The 16,907-nt window shown below is 32.1% G+C and overlaps 1 protein-coding gene across 1 annotated transcript in view; it reads left to right on the plus strand.

Annotated features, from left to right (window-relative positions):
* Positions 1-16,907, plus strand: part of LOC145280002 (A disintegrin and metalloproteinase with thrombospondin motifs 3-like) — a 307,054-nt gene that overhangs the window by 161,538 nt on the left and 128,609 nt on the right. Inside the window, exon 4 of the mRNA XM_080131625.1 lies at positions 6,607-6,781. Within this exon, the coding sequence (XP_079987751.1) occupies positions 6,607-6,781 (175 nt within the window). The remainder of the gene's footprint in view (positions 1-6,606; positions 6,782-16,907) is intronic.

Raw genomic sequence — 16,907 nt, forward strand, 5'->3', positions numbered from 1 at the left:
AATGCAACCTCCGGCCTTCATCAAGGATCATAAGGATAACGTATGTATCAGCTAAGATTTAAGCAGTTCTAAGTACGAGGATTAGTGCCTCCATCGTCAGTCTGGAGAATACTATGAATTCAGTTAGGGTTACTTAATATTTCTACTAGGTCATGGATGCCGGAAAAAGATACAGCTAACCAAAAAGATTAAATAGAGGATTCTATTCGGAATTTTTTTTTAACATTTTTATTCGGAGTTTTACTCTTTATTTTTTTTAATTGCGCATGCGCCAATACAATCGAAAGCAATCGAAAGAATAAAATTCAACAATCATACTTTTTATATAAAAAAAAAACGAAAGATTTTTTTTTATTAAATTTTATTATCACAAACGAAATAATTTAATTTTTAAACGAAAAAGTCGATACTAGTGCACTTATTGATCCGTGCTGAAATAATAGCTTTATTATTATTTAAAAAGCAATTCTTAACATGGGGAGGAGAGGGTGTTTTTGTAACTATTCTATACTTTAACCTTACAATTTAATAAAAAAAAAACATAAAACATTAATTAAACTTGGAAATACGATTTAAAAAGTAGCGCGGATCAGTAAGTGCACTAGCACCAAAAATTCAATTTGGTAAAATCTTTGGGTTTTTTTTTTTTTTTTTCTTACATTAAGTCCAACTCACCGTTTACATTCGAAATGTCGACTTTTATAGGTTTTCGGGTATGCTGACAATGAAGAACGGCTTTCGGAATAAACACCCCAACCTTCCCATGCTTTTGGAATAAAAAAAAAACCCCAACGTTACCCTGTTTAGAACGGCTTTCGGAAAATACACCCTTAACCTCCCCATGCCAAAAACGGCTTTGGAATAGATACCCCTAGCTTCCATGTTAAGAATGGCTTTCGGGATAAACCCCAATCTTGTCAGCATACTTGAAAACCTATAAAAGTTGACATTTCGAATTTGGACGGTGAGTTTTGATTTTGTTGGCGCATGCGCAAGAAAAAAATATCAAAACGGGACAAAATTTAAATTTCCGTTCCTTCTTTTGAACAACCCCAAAACAGAGCACTCTGGACAAGTTTTACTGACAAATGTTTTAGCCAGTAGCTTATTCATAATTAAATACACAAAACATGTCGATGATATGTTATAATGGAAATCGCTACATACAGAACATGAAGCCACTTGATGTAAGAAGATAAAAATACCACTTCTAGGTCAACAAGATAGCCAACAATGAGTGTTAGATAAATTCCGGCCCAGAAATACAGCAATTCTTCCTTTTGTCCAAAAACATCGCTCATGGAATTTGAAGATTAAAGAAAAAAAAATTGAGGGAAGTGAGGGGATCATAAGATTTTCTTTGAAGTGTTTATTATTTAGCGCAAGAAATAGATACTTCGTGTCAGTTGCAGGTTTGTTAACTTTATCCTGAAACTAATTTTTATATATATATATATAAAAAATATAAAAAATATATACGGCATAATCCCGTTGATACACCGGTTCTCGTTAGATCATTGAAGTTAAGCAAGGATGAGCCTGGTCAGCACCAGTTGGGTGACCACTTGAAACTTCCAGGTGCTGTCTGTGCTCTCTGCTTATTTCGGCATTTGTTTCCAGTCGTCCTGGACTTCTCCTTGCGACTGGACTCAAGCAGTGCCGATTCAGGAGAGGTGTGGTTGTAGATTGCGCAACCCTTGCCTCACATTTACACGCGCAGCCCTACAGGGTGTATTCTTTGTCTTTCGAGACTGCACGGAGGCATCGAATATATTTATTTATTCTTTAAGAATCGGAATGGTACGATTTTAGTTCACGACTCGATTCAGTTGTCGCCATTTCTTTCCTTAGTTCTATCCAGAATCAGCTACTTGCAGAAGGAACCTCAAGTGCGTTCCTATTTACTTGCCTCTCCACGAGGGCAGAGTTAGACACAAGGTTGGTTTTTAATGTGGGGAAAATCAGCTCCCCCAAAATGGGCACTTTGTATTATTGGGAGAAATATCGCTCTACACAAAAGAATTGGTAGGCATCACTTACCAGCACTCCCGGGAAGAGCAGGAGACAAGAAGAAATATTTGTGAGAGTGCAGACTCTTTTTATGTTGATGGTTGTTACGTTCGCTTCGTTTGATTGGCCGAACTGATTATAAAAAGTCACCTGATTGTGCAGAAGGGCACCGTGTTTTTTTTTTGGGGGGGGATCATCCAGCCTTGTATGACAGGAAGACTTATATCCGTATAAACTTTACCCGACCGACGATGTATTTATTTCTTACCTACGCCATAGGCCGCAACAACCATTGTTGTAAACTTTTGTTAAACTACTTTGCAATGGAAATTCCCCACACGTATAGGAACAAAAATAAAATTTCCTCAGTCAAGAAGGATTTCTCCCCCACTGACCGTAGACAGATAAGGTGAAGTGTAGTATCAGAACAGATACTACACCTTGCTCCTAGGCAAAAGGCCGAGGACCACATGAAGTTTGCCAACATCCACCATAATAAAAGTGGTGTTATCGTATCGATAGGATTCGAACTTGGCTCACAACTCAGACTATCAATGCTCGTAAATATCCGCTTCACCGTAGCCAGTTTCCAATTTTTGAAATAACCGATAAAAGCACACCCACAAAGTTCATCATACTTATTATCCGAGCTTTCGAATCGCAACAGTTATCATCATGGAATAGAGAATATCTTGCGGTCGAATTAAAAGGATAAATAATTTGTTTCTTTGTTTTCTAAAATGAAAATTGGTGAATACGGCACAATCACGTTGACACACCGGTTCTCGCTAAATCACCGAAGTTAAGCAACGCTGAGCCTGGCCAGTATCAGATGGATGATCATTTGAGAAGGCTTGGCGCTGTATGTACGGCGAGGTAAAATACCAGGTTAAGAATGTGGCGCGGTCTATCCTTCTCTCGAAGGTAGGCGGGACTCTCTTAAGCTGAGGTAGGCACCTCGTCTAGTGATAGCGTCACGATCAAAAATACCATTGATAGCCATGGCGAAGCATCAAGTATTCAGCTACCAACAAGATTTGAATTACACTACAAACTCTTGTAGTGAGTTCAATCTCGGCTGCGGCCGCGCTGGATGGATGGGTGGATTCTTGGTTTTAATTTTGAGCGTCAATTAGACTTATAATAACAAATAGTATGTAGTTATTTGCATCATGTGTAGACGTCATGACGATTATTTTATTTAGCATAAACTAGCGGGGCCTGTAGAAATTCCACAGGATTGATGTTGGTATTCTGTAGATGTTCAGTGTAAATAGAGATGCTCTGATATTTTATTTTATTTTTTTTTTAAACTGCAAAAGTATTTATCTAAGTTAGCACGAACACCCGGTAAAGCCGGTCGTAAATGGCGCTTAAATATGATATTTTAATTCTTGCAGATTTCGTATATATTATTATAGAGTTAATTTTCTATCGATTTTTATATGCTATCAAGTTGCAATTTCCAAATATATATATATATATATATATAGTAAGTTATAAAATATATATGGCCTAGTAAGTTATAAAATATATATGGCGATTAAGCTTTTTTTAAAACTTACTACATAGCTCTACCTACGTATTGAGCACTGTTGAAGTAAATACTTAAAGTTTGCACATAAATCTATACTTTCGTATATTAATTTATGTGATTAATGAAGTAGTCATATACACACACACACACACACACACACATATATATATATATATATATATATATATATATATATATTTACATAACACCAAAAGATGGAGAAAGTGAGGAAGCATGGCTGTGGAAATCTTTTTACCCAAATACGATGTCCAGCATGTTAAAAATATGCCATTTGTTGTAAAAATCTAATGGATAAACATCTGAAGAAGTTGGTGGGGACAGGATATTTTTACGGAAACATAAATCGTAAAATTGCCAACTCATTAATGAAACAGCTGTAATGGAAAAATCCAGGAAATAAACGAAGGTTATAAAACAGAAAACCCGAGTCTTTGAATTTTCAACAAAATTTTGCACTATATATATATATATGAAGAATGATATATTATGAAGAATTCATGGTGAAATTATTTATGACAAGAAATAGAAGAACATAACAATTAAACGACCCGGATGTAAGCGTGGCACACAAAAGAATACACACGCTGTCGTATTAATATATAGATAATATTAGTTATTCTGAATGTGTTAGTTTGTATATTATTCCTCGAATGCTTCTAGAGAAGTATGGTCAGGGTTATAGAGGTGTAAGAAGCAGAAAAACGTTGTTGTTGTTGTTGTTGTTGTTTTTACTTTGTTATAGTTTATATTTCGAGAGGCCCTCTGCTCTCCGTCACAAAATGTAGCAAAATGTAAAAACGTTGAGAATACTGAAAATATTTAGACAGCGTCTATTCCTTTGCTGTGATAGTTCACGTGAAATCTCGTGACCGTTTGACAAAAAAGAACGGAGTGTTTTTCTCAACATGTTGATCTTTTTTTAGTGTTATTGTCGATTGAATCGAACGCGCACGCGTCTACAAATTTAAAAACATTTTTTTTTTTTTAACAAGAATTACGTTCTTTTTTGTTAAACATTTACGAGAGTTCGCGTGAACTATCATGGCAATGAATGAACGCTTCCCAAATACTTCCAATATTTCCAAGTTTTCATTTTGATTCATTTCGCTACATTTTGTGATAAAGAGGGGAAGGCCGCTCGAAATATCAAAGTAAAATATAAAATGACAACATTTTTTATGCTTTTTTTTACACCTGAACATTTATTATTCTGAGTTATTAATTTCTATTTAAATATTTATTTCGTTTCTGTTCGTTTGTTTTATTATTATTGGCTCACAAGGAGCTTTCACACAGGTCTTCAGAGATCTCTCCCTGAAAACAGCTTGTGGTCTTCCCTGGAAGCTGAGTGACAACAAGTGTCTCCATGTTTTCAGTACTCTCCACCTCTTTCGATAACATTTGCAAATAAATTTGCATTATCGCAACAGCTGCTTGCCATTGCCGTTAGCAGCAGCTATTGGTCTTCACTGTAATTTGAGTGGCAATAAGCCCCCCCCCCAAGATCCCAGTTCTCTTCGCACGTTGGGGGGGGGCAGTTATGTGGTAATGGGGGATGGAGGTAAGGTTGGGTTAAAGAACTTATAGATATGCGGCTTCAGTGTTCTTGGTTCCATGTAGTGTTTCATGTTTTGCCTTTGCAGTAGTTTGTCTGGCCCACGCTTGTTGCTCCCGTCTGTTAGTTTCCGCATTCAAGGATTTTTCTTAATATTTCAGTTGTTTTCATGATTGTTGTTCGTTGTATTTTTCCAGTCATTCTTTTGATTCCAATTTCTGCCATTCTTTTTTCTTTAAGTTTTTCGGGATTGTTTCTAGTGCTCCTACTATTATAAGTATTACTTTTGATTTTCTTCTTCTTCTTCTTCTTCTACTTATTATTATTATTATTATTATTATTATTATTGATTATAGATATTAAATTATCAATTTAGTATTAATTGTACGGTATAATAACGTTAACGCACCTGTTCTCATTAACTCACATAAATAAGCAACGTTGAACATGGCCAGTACCAGATGGGTGACTATTTGGAAATTCAAGCGCTGTATGTAAGAGAACGTCAATACCTTCCTACAAACAACTGCAAAAGCCAACGTTGTTATCTCCCCCTACGGGAACATACAAGCGAATAGGGACAGCCTGTGAATTTGATATCCCTAAGAAGCTTCCTCCTTTGGAGAAAGTCGGTTCAATCCGCCTGGGGTGAGGGCTGCTTCGGTATGGTTATATTAATATGGCATGATTCTTAGGGTTGTCATTTTGTTTTTCAAACGATAAAATTATTGTAGGTAAGCTACTTTAAAATTTTAATGTTAAAGTTAAAAAAAAAAAATTCTCGAATTTCCAACAGTTTTTTTTTTTTTTTTTTAATCTTCGTAGCACAGCCAGTTGCAACATGCAAATTTGTCAATAACTCTGACGTATCCCTCGTTTGGATACATCATGATTTGGTCTGTGATAGACCTTTGCATCTCATAAATATTCTAGAGATTGTTTTGACAGATATTCTCTTTAATAACCATACAGATATATATTTGGGGAGTTATAATACGGTGAGTGTGAAGCCCATTCATGATCGCAGCTCTTGCTCATGTGACAATCAGAAAATGTATCCGCATATTAATGAACGGCGAGAAGAAAAAGACTGTTGGATATTCTGAAGAGAATGTTTATGGGTAAGTCAGGCATAGACTGGAGTTTATTTGTATTTAATATTTTTAGACTTCAGAAAAATTGTGGATTTTATTGGCGATGTTATGTGTTTAGCAACCACTATAAACTTTTATTTATATATGCCCCTCTATCCTCACTATATAGTATTATTATACTGTCTGAATGTTCACAAAATATAGAGATATACATTATAATTGTGGGGGGGGGGTCATTCATACCTATAAAAACTGCCTTTTTTTAAAAAAACGAATACTTGTGAAACGATTTATTTGTGAATTGTTTGGACTTGGGTGAGTGTTAGGGTTACTTGCGAAGTTTTACTAATTGATTGCGAAATTCTTTTTTCTTTTTTTTTTTTCGATAGAATGGTATCATCAGGACAGACAAGGAGGAACTCTTCATTCAACCAATCAAACAAGAACTACCTCTACACGAAAATGGACGCGCCCACTTTATTTATTCTTGCAAGAACTCAATAGTAAGCGAGAATACAAATGATACGTCTACTAAATACGGAAATGGCAGTCACATTTACAGAGGTAAGTCGGATTTGAAAGTTTTCGAAACATTTCAACTAGGTTCAAATAATCATCAGAAAACGGTTTTTTTACCAGGAATCACCACTTATCAAGGCCTAAATGTTATTTGAGGATAAGGTTTAACGAATGTAAAGCGGTTGGTGAGACAACCGAGTAGTGGTCGGTAATAGTGAAAATTGGGTAGAATTTTATTAAGGGGGAGACTCAACAAGAACTTGTTTAAATTGGACTTGAAAACTACCCTGTTGTAGTCAGCTGGAAAGCAGACACATGTACAAAGTTTCACGGGTGGGCAGTTTTCGGAACACAGCTTTGTTCATTGGTTATAGCTAAACTAATACTTGCTGCAAAAGTCTTTCATAGTTGGGGGGGGGACATTGATTGAAGGGTATTATTTTCTTTAAGGCCCGTCTCGCATTCGTATAGAAAAATATATTTTTAGATTTCGGTGTGTTTTAAAAAGAATATGATCGTTTTCGTTGCAAATTTACCGTTTGCATAGTATTAACCCCTGAACCCTAGGACTATTTTCCGCCATTTAACAGCTTTCGTTTACGCTACGCGCGTGTTAACATAAACGAAGGCTGTTAAATATGCATTCGCGCACCAAACTGCCTTCTGACATAGCGTATTAATCTTTGGCGACAATTTAAAATTAAATGGGGGGGGAAGCACTTGGAGGAGATAATGACGGAAAGACTTTTTCTTCTTTTTTTTTTTTTTTTTTTTTTTTCGGAACATAGAATTTAAATTTTTTTCTTTTTCTTCAGTGGCAAACAAAACATACATTACAGCACTTTGAGGGGGGGGGATGTCGGAATAGTTTAATATTTCACAAGGTTTCTGTGTTGAAATTTGGGTTAGGGGTAGGGTCAAATACATGGACAAATGGTAACTAAATTGCAGAAGTACCGTTTAACATTTCACAAAAATTCCGTTTCCTCCACCCCTCCACGGCCACTTCCAAATGTAAACACAGAATTCTTGTGAAATGTTAAACTATTCCGACATTATTCCCCCCTCCAATACTATAACGTTGTTGTTTTTTGTTTTTTTAGTCTGCCAAAAAAAAGAAATTTGAAAATTCTATTCTGAAAAAAAAAAAAACAACGAATGTCGTTCCGACATTATCTCCCCCCCCCCCTTCTAAGTGCTTTTCTTTTTCATCTAATTTTAAATTGTCGCCAAAGATTACCACACTATGTCAGAAAGTAGTTTGGTGCTACCACGCGCGTAGCGTAAACGAAAGCTGTTAAATGGCGGAAAATAGTCCCAGGGTTCAGGGGTTAATACCATGCAAAAGGTAACTTTGCGATGGAAACGGTTATTATATTCTTTTAAAGCACACCGAAATCTACAAAGAAATGTTTTGTTTGTTTTTTTCTATACGAACGTCAGACGGGCCTTAAAGTAAAATTTTACCGATTAAAGCTCAGTCGAGCACTTGCTATGAAAATAACGATAGAGTAGGGATGGACTCACAACGTCTCTTCTGTGAAAAAAACGTGAGGAGGAGAAATGGACCTTGTCTAGGTTTCGAACCCTGTAAAGGTAGGAAAGGAAGAATAAAATTCGTTTTACCGTTTCTGTTTTGTAATTCATACATTTTTGCTAATGAGTCACCATTTATTGAGGCCGAAATCTATTCGAGGATTAAGATGATTAGGATATAATGATTGTCAGTTGAAGGATGAAGACTGAGTTTTATTACTTATGGAGATGTTTTATTTTAAAATAAAGAATATAACAGTATATGTGCTCGCCAGACAGTCTATGCTGGAGTAAATATTATTCAGCACTTCTGCATTACACGAACGGCGCCATCTTCTTGATGCGTTCTACTAAACTGTTGCCAGGTGGAGCTTATCTCCATTCAAATTGCTTATTAATTTAAAAATTAAAACTATAATATATTTTTAACCCTTCAGCAGGTGCAAAACAAAAAATTTAAACTATTTGTTACAGAGACAATTTTATTTTAATTTAAAAATGTTTCGGAAATAACAAAACATCCAATGTTGCTTTAATTCGAAAAATGTTTCATTGAAATTATTAAATTTTTGGGGGAAAAATCTAATTTTATTTTTAAAAAAAAAATTCGGGGAAAAACATCCAATGTTGCTTTAATTCATAAATTTGTTTATTAAAATTATATTTCTCTTACGCAGACTTTTCAATAAATGTTTTTTACAATTATATTTGATACATTTTTATACAATGTTTTTGTTTACAAATATTTTTGTTCTGAAAAAAATACACCTCGTTTGTTATTTATTGACCAAGAAGAAATTGGAGCTATGGCGCCGTCCGTGTAATGCACAAGCGCCTATTTTTTAATGTATACCCGTAACTTTTCTGAAGTGACATTGCTTGATTGCAGTAGCAAGATGTTCAGAGCGACTGGAATCAATTTCGAGATTTAAAAAAAAAAAAGAAAAGAAAACGAGAGCGACTAACATTCCAGTTCCTCCCTCCCAAACTAGCCAATGAACCAAGGTTTGAGAGTATAGTCTACGCTATTATTTAATCCATAGCTGGGCAATTTAATTTATTTAAACATGTAAATGACGTCATGGCAAACGGTGTTGGACAATAACTAGTTTCTTGACAGCGTCTGACAAAGACATATCTGGATCTCTCCACCCGCACCCGACCTACGGAAGAAGTTCGATATATGAATGGACTTCGACTCGCATCAGTTTAAATTAAATAATTAAAATTATATGAAACTAGCAGGCCGCCCGGCATTACTCCGTCGTAAAATACTCTTAAATATATTTTAATTATTAAGAAAAAAATATGCTGAATTGATAATTGTTTTCGTCTCGTATTTGAAACCAAAGACACAATTAAAACCTGGCGACGACAACCCATGGAGTGAGGGTGGAGCAATGCTACAATACAAAACAAATTATTTTCACTATTTATATAATTAATAGAAATAAAATATCATTTTTCAATCTGTGAGGATTTATATAACTTAGCAAAATTAATAATTTTATTTCTTATTTAATATATCCCATACATAGAAGAATTATAAAAGATTAAACTTTGTAACTTGATATTTTATCCATGGAATTAAATTCCTCGCGAGCCTGGAACCCTTCCTTTTACAATGTAATAAAAACGTAGCAGTTTTTTTCTTTTTTCTTTTCTTTTTTCCTTTTTTTTCTTTCTTTTTTCTTTTTCTTTCTTTTTTCTTTTTCTTTCTTTTTTCTTTTTCTTTCTTTTTCTTTCTTTTTTCTTTCTTTTTCTTTTTTTCTTTTTCTTTTTCTTTCTTTCTTTTTTATTTTTTCTTTCTTTCTTTCTTTTTTTTTCTTTCTTTTTTTTTCTTTTTTTCTGTTTCTTTTTTCTTTCTTTTTTCTGTTTCTTTTTTCTTTCTTTTTTTTCTTTCTTTCTTTCTTTTTTTTCTTTCTTTTCTTTCTTTTTCTTTTCTTTCATTCTTTTCTTTTTTCTTTCTTTTCTTTTTTCTTTCTTTCTTTCTCTTTCTTTTTTCTCTTTTTTCTTTTCTCTTTCTTTTTTCTCTTTTTTCTTTTCTCTTTTTTCTTTTCTCTTTTTTCTTTTCTCTTCTTTCTCTTTCTTTTTTCTCTTTCTCTTTCTTTTTTTCTCTTTCTTTTTTTTCTCTTTTTTTCTCTTTCTTTTTTCTCTTTTTTTCTCTTTCTTTTTTCTCTTTTTTCTCTTTTTTTCTCTTTTTTTCTCTCTTTTTTTCTCTTTTTTTCTCTTTTTTCTCTTTTTTCTCTTTTTTTCTCTTTTTTCTCTTTTTTCTCTTTTTTTCTCTTTCTTTTTTTCTCTTTCTTTTTTTTTCTTTCTTTTTTTTCTTTCTTTTTTTCTCTTTTTTTTCTCTTTTTTCTCTTTCTTTTTCTTTCTTTTTCTCTTTCTTTTTTTTTTCTTTCTTTTTTTTTCTCTTTCTTTTCTCTTTCTTTCTTTCTTTTTTTCTTTTTTTCTTTTTTTTCTCTTTCTTTTTTTCTTTTTTTTCTCTTTCTTTTTTTCTTTATTTTCTCTTTCTTTTTTTCTTTATTTTCTCTTTCTTTTTTTCTCTTTCTTTTTTTTTCTCTTTCTTTTCTTTTTTTCTCTTTCTTTCTCTTTCTTTTTTTTTCTTTTTTTCTTTCTTTTTTTCTTTCTTTTTTTTCTTTCTTTTTTTTCTTTTTTTCTCTTTCTTTTTGTTCTTTTTTATCTTTCTTTTTCTCTTTCTTTTTTCCTTTTTTTTCTTTTTTTTCTTTCTTTTTTTTCTCTTTCTTTTTTTTTCTCTTTCTTTTTTTTTCTCTTTCTTTTTTTTCTCTTTCTTTTTTTTCTCTTTCTTTTTTTTCTCTTTCTTTTTTTTCTCTTTCTTTTTTTTCTCTTTCTTTTTTTTCTCTTTCTTTTTTTTCTCTTTCTTTTTTTTCTCTTTCTTTTTTTTCTCTTTCTTTTTTTTCTCTTTCTTTTTTTTCTCTTTCTTTTTTTTCTCTTTCTTTTTTTTCTCTTTCTTTTTTTTCTCTTTCTTTTTTTTCTCTTTCTTTTTTTTCTCTTTCTTTTTTTTCTTTCTTTTTTTCTCTTTCTTTTTTTTCTCTTTTTTTTTTTCTCTTTTTTTTTTTCTCTTTTTTTTTTTCTCTTTTTTTTTTCTCTTTTTTTTTTTCTCTTTTTTTTTTTCTCTTTTTTTTTTTCTCTTTTTTTTTTCTCTTTTTTTTTCTCTTTCTTTTTTTTCTCTTTCTTTTTTTCTCTTTCTTTTTTTTCTTTTTTTTCTCTTTCTTTTTTTTCTTTTTTTTCTCTTTCTTTTTTTTCTTTTTTTTCTCTTTCTTTTTTTTCTTTTTTTCTCTTTCTTTTTTTTCTTTTTTTTCTCTTTCTTTTTTCTCTTTCTTTTCTCTTTCTCTTTTCTCTTTCTTTTTTCTCTTTTTTTTCTCTTTCTTTTTTTTCTCTTTCTTTTTTTTCTCTTTCTTTTTTTTCTCTTTCTTTTTTTTCTCTTTCTTTTTTTTCTCTTTCTTTTTTTCTCTTTCTTTTTTTTCTCTTTCTTTTTTTTTCTTTTTTCTTTTTTCTCTTTCTTTTTTTCTTTTTTCTCTTTCTTTTTTTTCTTTTTTTTCTCTTTCTTTTTTTTCTCCTTCTTTTTTTTCTTTTTTCTTTTCTTTCTTTTTTTTCTTTTTTCTTTTCTTTTAATTTCGGAAAAATGTAAATGAGAAAAGTCACAGTTCATGACTTCTGTTTAAAAAATTTAATTATGGAATTTAAAACTATTATACTTTCATCCCTTGGCGCTTCTACACTATTGGGACGAAATTTCGGAAATTGTAATACTGAATTTTACGTGAAAACAATGGTATCTACATATTTTTAAAATTATTATATCCCAAAATTATGTAAAGGTAAAAAAAAAAAAAAAAATTTAAATAAAGAAAATCAAAAATAGATGTTGATTAAAATGGTGGTAAGACACAGTTCAACAGGGAGATAATTTTCCGTTTTGATTTAAACTAGATGGCGGCAATTTTTCACCTGCTACCACGATTAAATTTATGTTTTTAATAATTCAGTAATATTTAGGTAATTTCGACTGCATAATTTGGAAGCTACCATTGTAACTTATTAGAATTGACAAAAATCAGTTGAAACCATTGTTTTTATCTGAAAACTCTATTTATCGACTACAAAATCTCGTCCCATTAGTGTCGAAGCGCCCATCTCTTATTTCAGTCAATAATATCATTCCAACATCTATATATCTAAAGTTGAGTGTTTTCTCGCTCTGACATTGATATTAAAAGACTACTTTTCTATAAAAGAAAATATTTAAGCGAACGTAATATACCCAATCATGGATATGCGAGCGACTACTTAAAGGTTAATTTTCATATTCCGTTGAAACCGAGCGTTAATTAATTACGTATTCATTTTTTTTATGGTTGGTTCAGTGTTATTATTTATGCATAGCTTCTGCATGATTGCGTAGAACTTTAACTTTCTAGCACACGGAAATATTTATCTATCTATACATAAAAATGATCTTGTCTGTATGTGCTAATTTCTCTACCAAGCGCCTTTCTGAATATTTCGTTTACAGAGTTGAAATGTGATATATAGGACATTTGAACCTGTAGGACACTTTCGAATTGGTTTTTAGTCGACAAAAATGCTGCTAAAGGGACAAAACTAAAAACAAAACTGATTTTGGGAGAAGTAAATGACTAAAAATATTTACATGCACGAATCCGCCTTCGTATGTTACACAACGTTTTTTTTTTTGGGGGGGGTACTATTTATATGAGGATGGAAAGTTGTATGGTTTTGGTTTCGATTCTAGCTGATAGCACCCAAATCCCTTTTTTCTTTTTTTTTCACTTTTCGAAATAGCTACTACATATTGGGTACAATATAATAATCAATAGTTTTGACTCTTTGATAATAAATACGTAATCTTTAAGTTAATCTACCATATTTAAGCTAATTTAACGACTGGTGGTCTGCCAGTATATATTATATAATTCAACGTTTAAAATAAAAGCTCGATGGGTGTTAATTTTTAACAATAGAGCATATATAATTAAACAACAAGGTGCAAAATTCAAAATAAATCGAATTAAAATTATACGAAACTAGCAGACTGCCCAGCATTGTTCTATCGTAAAATACGCTTTAATACGATATTTTGGTTAATGCAAATTTCGTATTTATATTATATTGGACCAAATATATGGTAATGATTTAAAGTTAAAAAAAAAAAAATAAATAAATAATGACTCGTGCGCCACGATCGAGAATCGAAACCAAAATGTTTAGCTTACGATTTACTTTTTCTGTTGACGTTAATGCCCGAGCTATGAAGACATGTTTGCTGCAAGGCTAAAAATTAAAACATGAACCAATAGCTATTACATTACACATGCATATTCGTAATGTCATCGTTCAACGTTCACCTGGCAAATTCAGTTTCTTTCATTTTCACGTTTGCACCGCTTTTCTTGGCTAAAACCAAAATATAAAGTTTCGTATGTGTTCGAATATCCTATAAATTAAGTTTCATGTCTGTAGACCAAAAACTGACAGGAGTTTGGTAAGCATTTATTTTTTTAAACAAATATATGCACACACACAGTCGTGCGAGATGGGTGAGCGGTTAGGGGTTTAGGTTCATTACCGTGGGGTCCCGATTTCGAATCTTGCTAGATTCAGCCACTCTCATGCGTCGTAGACAACGAAACACGTGCCAGTGGATAATTATATTTTAAAAATAATATATATACCATTCCCCATGTGGGGGTACCAAATTGGTTAATGGGAAAATTATTCCCAACTCGCATTTAGGTAAAAATGAACTTTTGTAAATAATTGAATCCATTCAAACCATATCGCTAAAACATAAACAAACAACATTTAAGTAAATCGCGATATATTCAGACTGCCGTGCGAGATGGGTGAGCAGTTAGGGGTTTAGACTCATTACCGTGGGGTCCAGATTTCGAATGTCGCTAGATTCAACCCCTCTGATGAGTCGTAGACAACGAAACGTGTCAATGGATAATTATATTTTAAAAATTATATATATATATATATATATATATATATATATATATATATATATAAGAGGTTTGTGTTTATTATAAACTTTTTTCGCAAACATTAAGCAAATAAAAATCATGTAGAATATTTGCATGAATATAATTACACGTAATAGTTAACTCAAAATATAATTACACGTAATAGTTAACTCAAAATATAATTACACGTAATAGTTAACTCAAAATGGTCACCCCATAAGAAAACTAGAAAAAACTAACAGGGAATTAATTAAAACGAATGTTTAAAAGAATAGGCAAATTAGCTAGATCTTTGCAAGTGAATGCAAAGCCAACATAAGTTAAAAAAAAAAAAAAAAAAAAAAAAATAGCTTGAAAAATACGTAATAAATCAATTAAAACCCCAGTCAAAATAAGCCGAAGATATATATATATATATATATATATATATATATATATATATATATATATACGTAAATTGAATAAAATCACAACCTACATGAATAGAAATTCACTTATTTTGGCGTTAAGCTCTTACAGCTGTTTCGTGAAAGGATGGACAATTACCTCTCGTCCATAGAACTGTAAATCTTCCATCCAGTCACTCCTCAGAGACGCTTACAACTATTCCCAACAAGTTTTTCAATCCGTTGTAAACACGTTTAAAAAAATAAATAAATAAACGTGTTCACAACGGATTGAAAAACTTGTTGGGAATAGTTGTAAGCGTCTCTGACAAGTGACTGGATGGAAGATTTACAGTTCTATGGACGACAGGTAATTGTCCATCCTTTCACGAAACAGCTGTAAGAGCTTAACGCCAGAATAGGTGAATTTCTATTCATGTAAGTTGTGATTTTATTCAATTTACGTATATATGCTTTGAAAATTCATTGAGCTGAGATTATAATTGAGTTGGTATTATAGAGAATTATATTCTAAACTTGCAACAGAAAGGAATTGTTGATAAAATAAAATAATATATATATATATATATATATTCAAGTAGAAAATGTTCAGATATTGTAGAATTGAATTTACAATACTTTATTCAAAATAAGGAATATGAAATAACGGTGAAAGATTCCTTATTCCATGGAGTTTCAAAGATGGGCACTTTCCATCAGAGGAAAAAACGTTAGCAAAAGGCATGGATAAGCATTTATTTTTGCTGGTTATCTTACGTTTTAAAAACAGTTGAGAAAGCAAAAGTATAAGTTTATGGGGAAAATAGAAAGGAGTACTCGGCAAAATCTAAGTGTGGTGGCAAGTATCCAGTGAGATTTAAAGGTTCGTAATTCGTGTGGCGATTAGTAAATCCAATAAAAGTTTCGAAAGATATCCCTTGGAATCTCTTTAAAAAATATCCGGGGTTTTAGAAGGGATGAAAACCCAGTGTAGATAAATCTCATTCACTCACACACACACACACACACACATATATACGGTAGGATGTAGAAAGGAGTACTCGTTCCAAAACTGAATTACTTACCTAAACAAGAGTTTTATAGCACTTTTATGTTACGCTACGATAAATATCCATAGTTATAATGATACTGAATCTTATGTCTAGAATTAGTATTCCATTTTTTTTTTATTCTAGAAAATGTCACAACTTTATGATTTAATAATAAATTAAAATTACAGAATCTCGTTTAATAAGTGTCGAAAGACTACGAATCAAACTTCATGTAAATCTGAAATATTTGAATTTTGAAATGAGAGGTTGCGTCCTCCGTATGCTCCTGTTCTAAGACCCTTAAAAAACGGGAATTTTGTTAATTCGTATTAATTAATGTCGAATACCTATTGAAAAAAATCTGAATTTTCACACATCTGTAACTCCGATTCTCTGGAAAGGTGTAATTTTTTTTTTTTTTTTTTTTTTTAAGATTACGTTCCATATTTTCGATGATTTGGCTTCTATTATTTTTTATTTATTTTAAGTTGAAATATTTGTCTGGGACTTAGATTTCAGCAAATTAAAACATTTCGGACTAGAAAATAAAATTCTACAAGAGTTTCGTCATGTAAATTAGGAATGCGCTTAAAGTGACAGAAACCTTATCGGTATTTTCATTAAGAATAAACAAATTTGCTCGTTTTCAAGCTAATTAACAAGTACAAAGAATTTCGTTGAAATTTGATAATTTCCTAATGTTTTGTCATCTTTTAAAGATCTGGTGATTCTGTTAACATCTCAAAATGAAAATGACACACGCAGATACTACAAGTTGATCTTTGCTAAATCGAGGAATTATCAGAATATCCAACTGAAATTAAAACAAATCATAATCCTCGAAAATGTGGCGCAAAATCTTAAAAACTATCACATCTGGGGATGAGCTGTTTCGCGCACCCTTTCTTGCCTTGACAGAGCTCGAAACCGGCTTCGAAACCTATTAAGCGATACTGTTTTCTTCTTCCTGCAGCGTCTTTTTCATAGAAGACGTTACGAGCTTCTCCCGTTATTTTTATGACAAGTGCTCGTCTGAGCTTCAATCTATGCCTCCTCACACCAAACTTTCAAAACAAACGCTCGTCCATCTACAACCACTATCAACGATTTTCCTCCACTCTGTGCCTAAATCTAAAAGCGAATTTCAAGAACAAAGTTTATTTTCCAGAACTGTGGGACTCTGTTG

This window comes from Euprymna scolopes, chromosome 7 (genome assembly GCF_053919585.1).
Source record: "Euprymna scolopes isolate OS-2025 chromosome 7, ASM5391958v1, whole genome shotgun sequence".
NCBI classification, from domain to species: Eukaryota; Metazoa; Mollusca; class Cephalopoda; order Sepiida; family Sepiolidae; genus Euprymna; species Euprymna scolopes.